The sequence below is a fragment of the Bos javanicus genome, chromosome 10 (assembly GCF_032452875.1).
Source record: "Bos javanicus breed banteng chromosome 10, ARS-OSU_banteng_1.0, whole genome shotgun sequence".
NCBI lineage: Eukaryota > Metazoa > Chordata > Mammalia > Artiodactyla > Bovidae > Bos > Bos javanicus.
The window spans coordinates 25,401,067-25,415,053 of NC_083877.1; the positions used below are offsets into that span (position 1 = coordinate 25,401,067).

At 37.6% G+C, this 13,987-nt stretch overlaps 1 protein-coding gene across 11 annotated transcripts in view; it reads left to right on the plus strand.

Annotated features, from left to right (window-relative positions):
- The window catches only part of CHD8 (chromodomain helicase DNA binding protein 8), a 58,425-nt gene that overhangs the window by 22,680 nt on the left and 21,758 nt on the right, over positions 1-13,987 (plus strand). For all 11 annotated transcript variants that reach the window (XM_061430531.1, XM_061430527.1, XM_061430525.1 and 8 more), the window contains 6 exons: positions 738-852; positions 6,060-6,242; positions 6,326-6,394; positions 6,763-6,818; positions 7,325-7,442; positions 10,164-10,247. In XM_061430531.1, the coding sequence (XP_061286515.1) occupies positions 738-852; positions 6,060-6,242; positions 6,326-6,394; positions 6,763-6,818; positions 7,325-7,442; positions 10,164-10,247 (625 nt within the window). The remainder of the gene's footprint in view (positions 1-737; positions 853-6,059; positions 6,243-6,325; positions 6,395-6,762; positions 6,819-7,324; positions 7,443-10,163; positions 10,248-13,987) is intronic.

Here is a 13,987-nt window from a genome sequence, read left to right on the forward strand (position 1 = left end):
ATTTCAGCAGCCACTGTCAGCCATAAGCAGTCTTGACAGAACCATAGCTTGCCACATAACTTGCCACAGTTGAGTGTGCTCTCTTCCTTCCATGTCTTGTAGCTTCACTCCTTGTCTCTAGCTTCTACTCCTTGAGATGCTTCAGGCTTTGTGGTGTAATTATAATAATGCTTTATATTTGTACAAGGTTTTATAGCTTAAGAAAGCAAGTTTCATATCTGTTATTTTACTTGATCTTCAACAGCTATCACACTAGGTTTTATTATCAGTGTTTGCTAGTTAGAAAATCAATGCCGAGCTAGTGACAGAACTGGGACTAAAACGAGGCCTTGTAATTCTTAGTAAGGAACTGGTTCTGCTGTGTTATGCTACCTTCATTCAGGTATTTGTGAATACAGTGGTAGCAAAAATTTGTCAAATTTGGTATAAAAGCCAGCTGGTTGTTTAGAAACCCCAATATCTTCTTTTTTTTCAAACACCCTACCCAGACTGAATATCTAGAGCATTGGAGAAGGCAGTGGCAACCCACTCCAGTGTTCTTGCCTGGAGAATCCCAGGGATGGCGGAACCTGGTGGGCTGCCATCTATGGGGTCGCACAGAGTTGGACACGACTGAAGCAACTTAGCAGCAGCAGTATGCCTGGAGGTTTCATATGTGATAGGTTAGATTAATTGTATTTTCTACTCCTAAATTTTCCTTGCCTTCACTGTAACTGAATTTGGTTTTTCCTTTTTAGCACCATCACTCCTGTGGTGGGTAAGAAGAGAAAACGTAATACCTCATCTGATAATTCAGATGTAGAAGTCATGCCTGCACAGTCACCCCGGGAAGATGAAGAAAGCAGCATTCAGGTAAAAGAATCCCTAAAAAACTTCATGAAAAGATCCTGTTTACTTCTGACAGGCAGACCAGGAATAGATAGTGAGAGACCATAAGCCTATGCATATTTCAACAGCTTTTCTAAACCAGAGGTAGGCCTAAAAAGTAAAAGAGGCAAAACCTGGTCATGGTCATGTCTTAAATTTTATTTTTTTATTTTTAGGCAAAACATGTATTACTCTAAAAATGCATATTACTCTTCAGTAGTCATTTTTTCAAATTCCAGTGTTTCAGAGACTAAGCAGATATGCAGTTATGCTGCAGTTGCTGTTTTGGGTATGTTAGTACTTTGGTCTTCCTTAGAACAGCCCAGCTGTCCTGTGTGCATTACTTCTTCTGCACTGAGGGTTTTGACTCTGTGAACTGGGGCGCTTAAGGCACAGTGTTTTTGCTACCTTTTCAAGATGAGAAACGTTGGAAAGAGAATAGAAAAAGCTGGATCAAAAGAACTTTAGTCCTTTGTCTCTGTTGCCTTATGGTACCATCTTTGACTCTAGTTTCCAACCACGGAAAGAAGAAGCTATTAATGATTCAGGATACCTATAGTACTTCTGAGTAGCTCTAATGGGTCTGGCTAGTTTACTTAGCTATATCTAAATTCCTTATCTGAAAGTGGAGGTTTGGACTAAACAAACCTCAGGTGCCTCGCTAGCTATCAGTACTTTATAAATGTCTCTCCTCTTCCTTAATATATATTCATTGCATTGACAAACTGAGACTTGGATTTTTCTGGGGGATATTAACATGTGAGGATAGCCAAGACATTTTTGAAACAGAGAGTGAAGCAAAAGCTAGATTTAACATACATTAAAGTATATTACGAAATTATAATTACCAAGAGTTTAAAGAAGAAATAGCAGAGTGAAAAATAACAGAGTCTAGAAACAGATCCAGATAGTTTTGAGACATTAGTATGTAAGTTAAAAGGCAATTTAAAACCAGTGGAGAGAATTGCATGGTGGTCCAGTGGTTAGAAGTCCACACTTTCATTGCTGAGGGCCCGAGGCTCAATTCCTGGTCAGGGAACTAGGATACTACAAGCCACATGATGCCGCCAAAAAAAGAAAAAAGATAATAAAATCAATAAAAATCAATGGAAAGAAAGATTATTTAACACATTATGTTAGGATGACTACTCATTTATGAAGAAATAAAACTGGATTTCTTGAATTACTCTTTAAGAAAAACGAATTCTAGTTTAATCAAAGGTCAAAATGTAAAAATTGAAATCATGGACCTTTATAAAATGTGAATGAGTTTATAAAATGTGAATGAGTTTTTTTAAGTAATTAAAAAATTAGGTAGATCTTTCTAAGGAGGGTATTAAAATTTCCAAGTCATAAAGGGAGAGATAGATATATTTACTATATAAAAACTATGCATATGTAGCAACAACAAAAAATGCTCTAAATAATATAGTGTTTAAGACCAAGACCATTTCTTGGGTTCTCATGTTAACTCTAGTATTTACTAATATTGTCACTTAAGGCAAGTTTACTTAACCTTGTGGTGTCTCAATTTCTTCATCTCTAAAGTACAGATAGTAATATCTACTAAGTAGAGTTGTTAGGATTAAATGTAAATGTTTACAAAGCACATAGAACAGTGTTTAGGTAAGAGAGCATAGTAAGAGTTATATATGTTTGTTAAATAAACAGAGTTAAATAAAGTGTTATATAATCAAAACACCAAGTGAGTATGGCAGAAACTATCACAGCATTGTAAAGTAATTATCCTCCAATTAAAAATAAAATTAAAACACAAACTGAAGGCAAATCTTTGTAATACAAGAAATACAAGAATTAATAAAATTTAAAAAGTGGTATATTAATTTACTAGGGTTACTATAACAAAATACCACGGGCTAGATAGTTTAAACAACAGAAATTTATTTTCTGACAGGTCTGAGGGCTAGCAGTCCAGGATCCGGAGGTCTGGTTGCCTCCGAGGCCTCTCTCCGTGGCTTACAGAGGCTGCCTCCTCACTGTGTCCCTGCGTGGTCTTCCTCAGTGCGTGTGTCCCTCTTGTCTCTGCATGTGGCCAGATTCCCTTCTCTTTTAAGGGCACTGATCCAGTAGTGCCCACCCTAACTTAATCACCTCTTTAAGGCCCTGTCTCCAGACAGTCACATTCTGAGGTACTAGGGGGTTAGGATTTTAATGTCAGACTTTGAGGAAACACAATTAATTGACCTAATTGTGTTTCCTCAAATACCAGTCTTGGCAGTTGAGGCCTCACAGTCCCCTAGTTGTCCTCCCCAGATGTAACTTCTGTTATTACTCTTGTGTATCCTTCCAGAAATATTCTTTGCTTTCACAAGCACTCTAATTCCACTTCCACTCAATGTTAGTATTCCATACCTATTCTTCTGCGCTGTACTTTCTTCTCTAACAGTGTATCTTGAATATAGTTCTTTATTGGAAAAGATAGATCTAGCCCATTCTTCCTCACACTCTTTTTTATTATGAAAAATTTGAAATAGACACCAAAGTAGAGAAATTATTTAATGAAGCCCCACGTTCCATCATCCCAGAAGGTTCCCTGGTACCCTCTTTTCAGTCAGTTCACCATCCTCTCCCTCCCATCTCCCCATAAGCAACAATTGTGCTCATTTCTGTTAACCATAGATTAAACTTAGCCTGTTCTTAAACTTCATGTAAATGGAATCACATAGTATATACTCTTGGGTCTCACTTTTTTCAGCATAGTGGTGTTCAGAATTATTCACGTTGATGTATCAGAAGTTCATTCCTTTTTTTTTTCTTGAGAAACATTTTACTTTAGGAATATACCACAGTGTTTATTCATTCTATTAGACATTTGGTTTGTTCAGTTTGGCGCTGTTTTGAGTAAGGATGCAGTGGATAGTCTTGGTACACATGTACACATGCTTTGTGGACATAGGTTTTCGTTTCTCATAACAAAATAGCCAAGAGTTGATAGACTGTGGGGTAAACATTTGACCTTTTAACTTTATAAGAATCTGCTGCCTTCTGAAGTGATTGTCATTTTATACATCGACCAGCAGTGAGAGTTCCAGCTCCACATCTTCACTGTTCATTCTTGTTTGTCTACCCCATTCTTTTTATATAGTTCTATAGTATTCCATTTTTTGACTATAGCATAATTTGTTCAATGCAACCCTGTTGGTGGGCATTTAGGTTTTCTCTGGTCTTTTACTACCACAGATAATGCTGGCAGAGATTTGTTGTTCTTTGTTGTTGTTGTTTAGTTGCTAAGTTGTATATAACTCTTTTGCAGCCCCATGGACTGCCAGGCTCCTCTGTCCATGGAATTTCCCAGGCAAGAATACTGGAGTGGGTTGCCCTTTCTTTCTCCAGGGAACCTTCCTAACTCAGAGATTGAGTCTCCTGCATTGGCAGGCAGGTTCTTTAACCACTGAGCCACCAGAGAATCCCACAGAGATTTGTATACATGTACAAATTTATCTGTAGGATAATATCTTCGAAGTGGAATTGTTGGGTCAATGGATAGTGTCAAATTTTGTTCTATAGAAATTTTCTGCATGCCACTGTGTACTCTCACCAGCAATGTATGAGTTCCTATTTCAAATATTTGATCAAACTCTCAGATTTTTGCCTCTCAGTTAGATGCAAAAAAAAGAAAAAGGTAGTTTAGTTTTCAGTTGTAACAATTTTATTGTGAGTGTGAGCATCATTTTACATTGAAAGCCATTCGTGTTTTTTTCCTACAAAAGTTATCTGTTCATGTTATTTGCTCATATTTCTATTGTATTGATTTTTTTTCTTAGTTATACGATCAAATTGATCAGTCACTTTATCAGAAACACCTTTCCTACTCCAGGATTATTTAAAGAAAAAAATTCTTCCACATCTTTTAGAAATTTTGTCTTTTTTTAAACTTTGAAATCATTCAATCTTTTTATAAATTTGTTTCTCTAGATACAAGAAACAAATTTGTTTGGCTAGTGGTTTGTTTTCAATCCCATGTATAGAATAATCCACTGTTTCCTCACTGATTAAAAGTACTATTTTTATCATGTTCTAAATCCACCTAAGTATTTTAATCTATATTTGGACACTATTTCATTGATCTGTTTATCTCCTCTTGGAGAGGTACCAAGCTGTGTTAATCAGTATAGCTTTATATTGGCTTTAACATCTGATAAGGCCAAGTATACCTTTTCATATTTTTATGGTTATTCTTAGATGTTTAGTTCTCTGTTGAATTTTAGAATCAGCTTATCGAATTTAAAAGTTTTGTTAAATTTGTTTTTCAAATTTTGTGATTGAGGAGTTTATATGTGTATTTCATTATTTCGTACTAAATTTAATACTTAAGATGATCTTTTTTCATAAAAAGACTTTTCTTTTATTGTATTTTCTGGCTTAGTCTATGTAAGAATGCCATTGATTTTTAAAAATTAACTTTATGCCAAGCAAATTTATCAAATCAATTTTAGTACAATTGATTGTACTAAATTGTACTACTAAGTACTAAAATTGAATTTACAAATCAGTTTTAGTAGTTCTGCTTTTAATGACTCATTTGATTTTGGATTTTCCAGGGGTTATAATCATTACTGAAAAATAATTTTTTCTCTCCATCCTTCCTAATTTTTATCATGAGCTGCACCTATTACTGAGATTATTTAATTAAATTTTGCTCAACCATTTGAAAGAATGAGGTAGATCTGAAATTCATTGATATGGAAAACATCTCCAAGAAAAATGTTAACAAAAAGTAAGCAGCAGAACAGTATGTGCAATATGATCCTATTTATTAAACAAACAAAACTTTAGAACTAAGACAGACAAACAGTTAGAAACAATGTTTTTGTACCAGTGGACTCCAGGGCTGCTCCTGGTGTGAAGTTCATTGTACCCTGAAGGTAGAGAGTTTAAAGAGTTTTATTTCAGTTTTTCAGTGCCTCTTGCCAATAGTACCCAGGTTACTTTCAGATGGATTCTGATACTATAATGAAAGAATTCAGGAAATTAATATTTACTCAGTACTAGAATAAGTTACATGGTTTAACATCACACAATTTGATAAACAAGCTCTTTATCATCTTTTGGTTTGATTTTTCCTAGGGAATTTGGAGTCAAATCTAAGTACATGACTATAGGCAAATAGTTTTAAAGGTTTTCTCTTTGAGAGACCTAAGCAGTTATATTGACTGTTTTTGCCCCTGTAGAAGAGGCGCTCAAACCGCCAAGTTAAGCGAAAAAAATATACAGAGGATCTGGATATAAAGATCACAGACGATGAAGAAGAAGAAGAAGTGGATGTAACTGGTCCAATCAAAACTGAGCCTATCCTTCCTGAGCCAGTGCAGGAACCAGATGGCGAGACTTTGCCTTCCATGCAGTTCTTTGTGGTAAGCTGAGAATTTAAGCAATTTGAGATGTATATCTTGCTGCTCACAATCTCTTTGTTTGACTGACTGCATCTTTTCTGCAGGAGAATCCCAGTGAAGAAGATGCTGCCATTGTAGACAAAGTGCTTTCTATGCGTATTGTGAAGAAGGAGGTGAGGCCTGTTTTCAATGTTAGCCCATAATGCTACAGTTACAGGCTTTATGTAATGAGCACTTTTGGATGTCAGTTTATATCGCTACAATGTAGTTACAAGAGATAGTGGAGAAAAGTTAGGTGTAAAGTAAGAACTGTCTTATTGCCCCTTCTTTCACTTACCTGTTTAAATCCAGAAAGGGCTTATTTTCTCCAGCTATCAGGCTTCTAGCATTAAAATGCCAGATTAAGTTCTTTAATCCTTTAGTCAGTGATATATCCTAGATGATATATTTTATTCTTGGTATGAAAGTCTACCACGTGTGCTAAAATTAAGGATTCTCTTTGACAAATGAGTTATTAATAACTGTAATTTTTTTCTTCCAGCTTCCTTCTGGACAGTATACTGAAGCAGAAGAGTTCTTTGTCAAGTACAAGAACTAGTACGTGATCTATGCAAAAAGCTTTTCACCCCAAATTCCACAGGGTTGTAAAAAGTTCTCCTGTATAGTCTATCCTGATTGGGAATGTGTCCCTTTTTTTTTTTAAACAGTTTTCCTCACCCAAATTGTTTCCAGTGAGGAAAATGTTCAGAGAGAAGCTCAGAAATTGACTGATTAATATTTGCCTACAGAAAAGTGGGGTAAGGGTGGTTGCTGATAAAATCCCATGTAATCCTGACATTAAGACCTTGCTACTCAGTGTGATCCATCGACCAGCAGAACTAGCATCATTTGGGAGCCCATTAGAAATGTGAACTTTCAAGCCAGCCCTAGACTAAGTGGTTGGTGTAAAAAATCAAGTTGAAGAGGCACACTGATCTAAGAGACTAACTCCCCATTGAAGCAACATACTCTTAGGTCTGCTTTTGGTTAATCTCCTCATCTCAGACGCTAGCTTACCAGTTCCACTTTCTCATACCATGGCTGACTATTTCCATCTTCTTTAGCTCCTATCTGCACTGTGAATGGGCTACCATCTCGCAACTGGAGAAGGATAAGAGGATCCATCAAAAACTAAAGCGCTTCAAAACCAAAATGGCTCAGATGAGACACTTCTTCCATGAGGTAATTAGGGATAGGTGTTGCTTATCATTTATTTCATAGAAGCATACATTTCTGGGGTTACCCCTGACCGTTCAAAAGACTTATAGTTGCTTTATATGTATGGTTATATAAGTTTCATTTCAGTCATTGGACTCTCCTTATTTAATTGCCCTATGCTTTGTTTTACCAGGTTAAATATAGTCTTTTTGTAAGTTATAGAATGTTTTGAAATTGAGTTGTTTGATATTCATGAAGTATTTTCAAAACAGATGATAAACTATCTGGCCCACTTCAGGCATTCTTCTCCCTCTATTGTCAGTCTTTAACAACTGATGCTATCTATAGACATAAGCAACCATATCATTAAGAGGGAACATTTATTTTCTCAAATTTCTAATCCAGTATAACTAGCAATAGTGATACAGGAACTTTAATATCTTACACCCAGTATTACTACTAGTTAAGTACTGGAGCATCTGTGAGAATCTCTTGAGCTGTATTTTAACACTCCATTTTTCTTTGAAAACTTTTTGTACATATATCTTTTCCAAAATGGGTTTTTTAAAATCTGTATTTAATATACTAAGTGCCTTGAGAAAAAGAATTCTTTTTCAAAGTTTCTTAAGACCTAAAGAAGAAGAGGTCTAATAAGAAGAATGAAAGAAAGAATAATGTATAGCTTCAGCAAAAAAAAAGGCCAGTTGTGGCCAAATACATCTGATGAAGCTAACTTTATATAACCAGATTTGTCAATAAGTGAGTTATATTCCACATCACTTCGAGAGAGCAAGTAGGACCATGTAGGTTTTATAATTTCTTTTTATATGAAAACAAAATAATGATTGGGTTGTGGAGGGTTTTTTTTTTGGCCTATCTTCTTTTAAAGCCTAATTTGTGAAATGTACAGTGAAACTGTAATTCCATTTCAGCTGATACTAGATACATAATTTGTGGCCACTGAGCCAAGCTCTGCTAATCTGACTTGTGTACCAGTCAGATTTGCCTTTATAGGTAGGTCATTTAGCCAAATCAATCACTCATTTATTCATTATTTTATGTGCTAGTCACTGCAGTTAACAGATCACACATGGTCTGTGTTCTCATATAGCTCACTGTCTAATGGGGAGGGAGAGAGAGATTTTAAAATAATTCAAATTGTGATAAGTACCAGCAAAGAAGGAGCATAGGAAGACATTAAAAAATGCCTGCTTTGGATAATCAGGGAAGGCTTCACTGAGAACTGAATTATGAAAAGAAGTTAGCAAGGCTGTAAGCACCTGTAAGTAGTACCGCTGGCATGGGAAGTAGCAATATATGAAGGCCCCAAGACAGGATGAGGAACTGAAAGCACAGTGGTATTTATATATGATAGAAGCAGGTGCCTACAGACATTTTAGTTTTGTTTTTATTCTAAGTGCAAAAGGGGAAACCATTGGACTATTTAAAACAGCCAAAGACATAAACCAGTTCTCACCTTTAAAAGATCATCTAGACTTTGGAGAATGGATGGGAGAAGAGTAAGCGTGAAAGTAGGATGAGCCGTAAGGAGGCCATTGACATTTTCTAGATGAGAAATTATCATGGCTTTATAGCAGAGTGCTTTCAGTTGTTGGAGAGAAGGGATAGATTTGAGTTTACTTTAAAGTAGGATTGATGGCAATTGGTATGATGGCTTACATAGACAGGTATTAAAGAATGGAAGATCTTAGAAGCAACTGGTTTAGGGAAAATCAAGATTTTAGTTTAGACCATGTTAAGTTTAAAATTCTGTAACATGTCTAGCAAGGAGATAGATATACAAAACTGGATTTTTTAGGCTACAATTAAAATTTGAAATGTATCAGCATATACATTGTTATTAAAGCCTTAATAACTATGCCAGAGTGATAGGAGAAATATTAGGGAAAAGATAGGCCACAAAAATCAGTGGGAAAGTGCCGTAAGAAGGAAGAATTTTTTTCCCCTAAGGTTTCTTTGAGATTTCTCTTTGGAGCCTTGGGTTATTTATCTTGGGATATCACCCAAAGTTAGATACCAGTGACTTAGGAAAAAAAGAGCCAGTAAAGGTGACTGAGAATTGACCAAAACAAAAAGTGAAACCAAAATAAGGCTACAAAAGTGAATATAGTGTCTCAGAAAAGCCTAGAGAGTGCTTTCGGGAGAAAGATGAAATGTTGAATACTTTGTAGCTATAAATTAAGGTGAGTACAGAAATGTTTCCATTGTATTTGGCAATTTGGAGATCATGAATGACCTTGATGAGTGGTTTCATTATGTGATGGAAGTATAAAGAAGAGTGGAATGAATGGACAAGTATTCAAGTGATGACATGGAGGTGCTATGTGTTTGAAACTCTTGGGAAAGTTTACGTATGAAGCAGAACAGAAGAATAGTTGCAGGGGGATGGAGAGTCAGAGAGGTCTTTTTAAGGATGTGAACTAGTAGAATATGGGAATGTTGCCCTAGAGAGGGATTCCTAAGAAGGCAGGAAGGAATGAAATCCAAAGCATATATGGAGAGAGTAGCCACTGTTCGGAGTAGTGACACTTGATCTGGTAACATGAGAAGATAGGTGCAAACACAGGTAAGTGTGTAGGATTTGATAGGGTGAAAATGGGGAACTCCCTTCTTTTTTCTTAATAAATTTTGAAGTAAGGATATCCACTAAAGGTTGGGTGGAAGGGTGAATTTCCTAGACAGTGATCTTTTTGGTTTTATTGTTTGGTTTCATAATTCCTCTAGGATGAAGAGCCCTTCAACCCAGACTATGTAGAGGTGGATAGGATATTGGATGAGTCTCACAGTATTGACAAGGACAATGGGGAGGTGAGTTGGGACGTGGAGGAACATGAAAGAAAGGCCTTAAAGATTTCTGCCTGTCTGCTTGCCCATCCTTTATATTTCAGATTTGGCTGAAAAATTCTTGGATTGAAAAGGTACTTTTGAATTTTTTCTGAGAGATCCTCAGAATAATATTGGGAAGGTAGAGGAGTACAGAGAGAGACTAAAGAGAAAGATTCTCTTGAAGTCAGATATCTGGAAGCTGTTATTTTCAAGGACTCGTTCACCTTGGTCTCATTTTCTCTCAGATTTTATATGAGAGACCCTTGACATTCAGTTGAGGGTGAGAGGTGGGGATAGAGAAAGGAATACTTTATCAATTTCCAAATATATGAATATAAAAATACTTGTATAGACTCATAGCTTTCTCTATGTTGTTGAGAATTATTTATTTCCTGAACTGGGGCTTCCCCAGTGGCTTAGTGGTAAAGAATCTGCCTGCGGTGCAGAAGCCGCAGGAGACACGGGTTCTGTCCCTGGGTCTGGAAGATCCCCTGGAGGAGGAAATGGCAATCCACTCCAGTATTCTTGCCTCGGAAATCCAATGGACAGAGGAGCCGGGCGGGCTACAGTCCATAAAGTTGCAAAGAGTCAAACACGACTGAAGTGACTGAGCACACATGTGCAGCATCAGGTAAATGCATTTTCATTTGTCTCTAAAACATATACTACATTTGAATCAGTGCTGTTAAACAGGTTGTTCCCACAAGTGCAGATTTAGTACATCTAGGGTAGGACCAAGAGTTGGTTCTTCAAGGGGTTCTCATGCATAGCTTGATTTAGGAACCCCAGAACTAAAGCTTCCTAAATCCTGAAGGATGATGCTGTAAAAGTGCTGCACTCAATATCCCAGCAAATTTGGAAAACTCAGCAGTGGCCACAGGACTGGAAAAGGTCAGTTCTCATTCCAATCCCAAAGAAAGGCAATGCCAAAGAATGCTCAGACTACCGCACAATTGCACTCATCTCACAGGCTAGTAAAGTAATGCTCAAAATTCTCCAAGCCAGGATTCAGCAATATGTGAACTGTGAACTTCCAGATGTTCAAGCTGGTTTTAGAAAAGGCAGAGGAACCAGAGATCAAATTGCCAACATCCGCTGGATCATGGAAAAAGCAAGAGAGTTCCAGAAAAACATCTACTTTTGCTTTATTGACTATGCCAAAGCCTTGGACTGTGTGGATCACAATAAACTGGAAAATTCTGAAAGAGATGGGAATACCAGACCACCTGATCTGCCTCCTGAGAAATATGTATGCAGGTCAGGAAGCAACAGAACTGGACATGGAACAACAGACTGGTTCCAAATAGGAAAAGGAGTTCGTCAAGGCTGTATATTGTCACCCTGCTTACTTAACTTCTATGCAGAGTACATCATGAGAAACACTGGACTGGAAGAAGCACAAGCTGGAATCAAGATTGCCAGGAGAAATATCAATAACCTCAGATATGCAGATGACACCACCCTTATGGCAGAAAGTGAAGAGGAACTACAAAGCCTCTTGATGAAAGTGAAAGAGGAGAGTGAAAAAGTTGGCTTAAAGCTCAACATTCAGAAAACGAAGATCTTGGCATCTGGTCCCATCACTTCATGGGAAATAGATGGGGAAACAGTGGAAACAGTGTCAGACTTTATTTTTTTGGGCTCCAAAATCACGGTAGATGGTGACTGCAGCCATGAAATTAAAAGACGCTTACTCCTTGGAAGGAAAGTTATGACCAACCTAGATAGCATATTCAAAAGCAGAGACATTACTTTGCCAACAGAGGTCCGTCTAGTCAAGGCTATAGTTTTTCCTATCGTCATGTATGGATGTGAGAGTTGGACTGTGAAGAAGGCTGAGCACCAAAGAATTGATGGTTTTGAACTGTGGTGTTGGAGAAGACTCTTGAGAGTCCCTTGGACTGCAAGGAGGTCCAACCAGTCCATTCTGAAGGAGATCAGCCCTGGGATTTCTTTGGAAGGAATCATGCTAAAGCTGAAACTCCAGTACTTTGACCACCTCATGCGAAGAGTTGACTCACTGGAAAAGACTCTGATGCTGGGAGGGATTGGGGGCAGGAGGAGAAGGGTACAACAGAGGATGAGATGGCTGGATGGCATCACTGACTCGATGGACGTGAGTCTGGGTGAACTCCGGGAGTTGGTGATGGACAGGGAGGCCTGGCGTGCTGTGATTCCTGGGGTCACAAAGAGTCAGACACGACTGAGCGACTGAACTGAACTGACATGTTTTCTTTCATTAATCACTTTTTTTCATTTTCCAACCAACAGTTATATAGATCTAAGCCACCAGTGAATTCAACATTGCTCTCTTTTATTCAGATTTACTTGGACCATGAACCAGCACTTTGTTAGAACTCTTCTCACTTCTAGTGTAAGTTGTTAGTTTAACATCACAGGGTCACATTTCATCAAAATTTTATCACTCAAATAGTTCCTGCTTACAGAGTGACTAGTAGGGAACAGCAGAGCCTTGAGACATCAGTGCTAGATGGCAGACTGGGTTCACTCACAAACTAAGTGACTTGCTCCCATATGTCATCCTTGTAGAAGCTTGTAGAACCTAAGAATCAAAGTCTTCCATCTGTTAAAGCCCAAGTTTGTTTTATAAGCTTTCAAGGTTACTCAGATAGAACCTTAGCTATTCAAAGTCATTATAATGCAGTGTCTTTAAATCCTAACAAGAATACCTCAGAAACCACATATTTCTGCTTTTGTGATTAGGGGTGGGAATTACTGCTTATTGTTCATTTGTGGGAGGTGAGAGTGGAATGGACCAGTTATTAGTCAGGACAGGTTAGCCATTGTTACATTATTCTCATTACTTTCAGCTTCTCAGCCTTCCTAGCCTTCAAAATGTTATGCTTTCTATCACTATACTTGTACTTTCATCTTCCAAAAGTAATTAGATTTTGATTAGGCCCCTCTGGAATGTTATTAGACCTGGCATGACAGATGAAAGTGTTTTAGTACCCTAATTTACACTTCTAATATTGGATAAAAACTTTGCCCATTTCCCCTGACCCAAAATGAGCTTAGTCATCCTTGTTACATTACACAGTAGTGGAAATAAGTATTATAATAAATATTAATTAAAGTTCTTGGAAAATAAGTTATGATGCTGGAAATGTGTGACCTGGACAAATGTCTTTATGTAGAAAGTGACCCGAGTCACTACAATAAAGAAAAAAGTAAAAGAGAAATTACATAGATTCTAGTTTTTCCATGATCTGTCTGTCTTAAACACTTGGCATCTTCACACTTCTTGCTGGCTATTTTAAGGAGTATTCTGTCAGTAGATGATTAGAGATTTCTTGATGATTACATTCAGTTCAGTTCAGTCGCTCAGTCGTGTCCGACTCTTTGCGACCCCATGAATCATAGCACGCCAGGCCTCCCTGTCCATCACCAACTCCCAGAGTTCACCCAAACTCATGTGCATCAAGTCTGTGATGCCATCCAGACATCTCATCCTCTGTCATCCCCTTCTCCTCCTGCCCCCAATCCCTCCCAGCATCAGGGTCTTTTCCAGTGAGTCAACTCTTCACATGAGGTGGCTGAAGTATTGGAGTTTCAGCCTCAGCATCAGTCCTTCCAATGAACACCCAGGACTGGTCTCCTTTAGGATGGACTGGTTGGATCTCCTTGCAGTCCAAGGGACTCTCAAGAGTCTTCTCCAGCACCACAGTTCAAAAGCATCAATTCTTTGGTGCTCAGCTTTT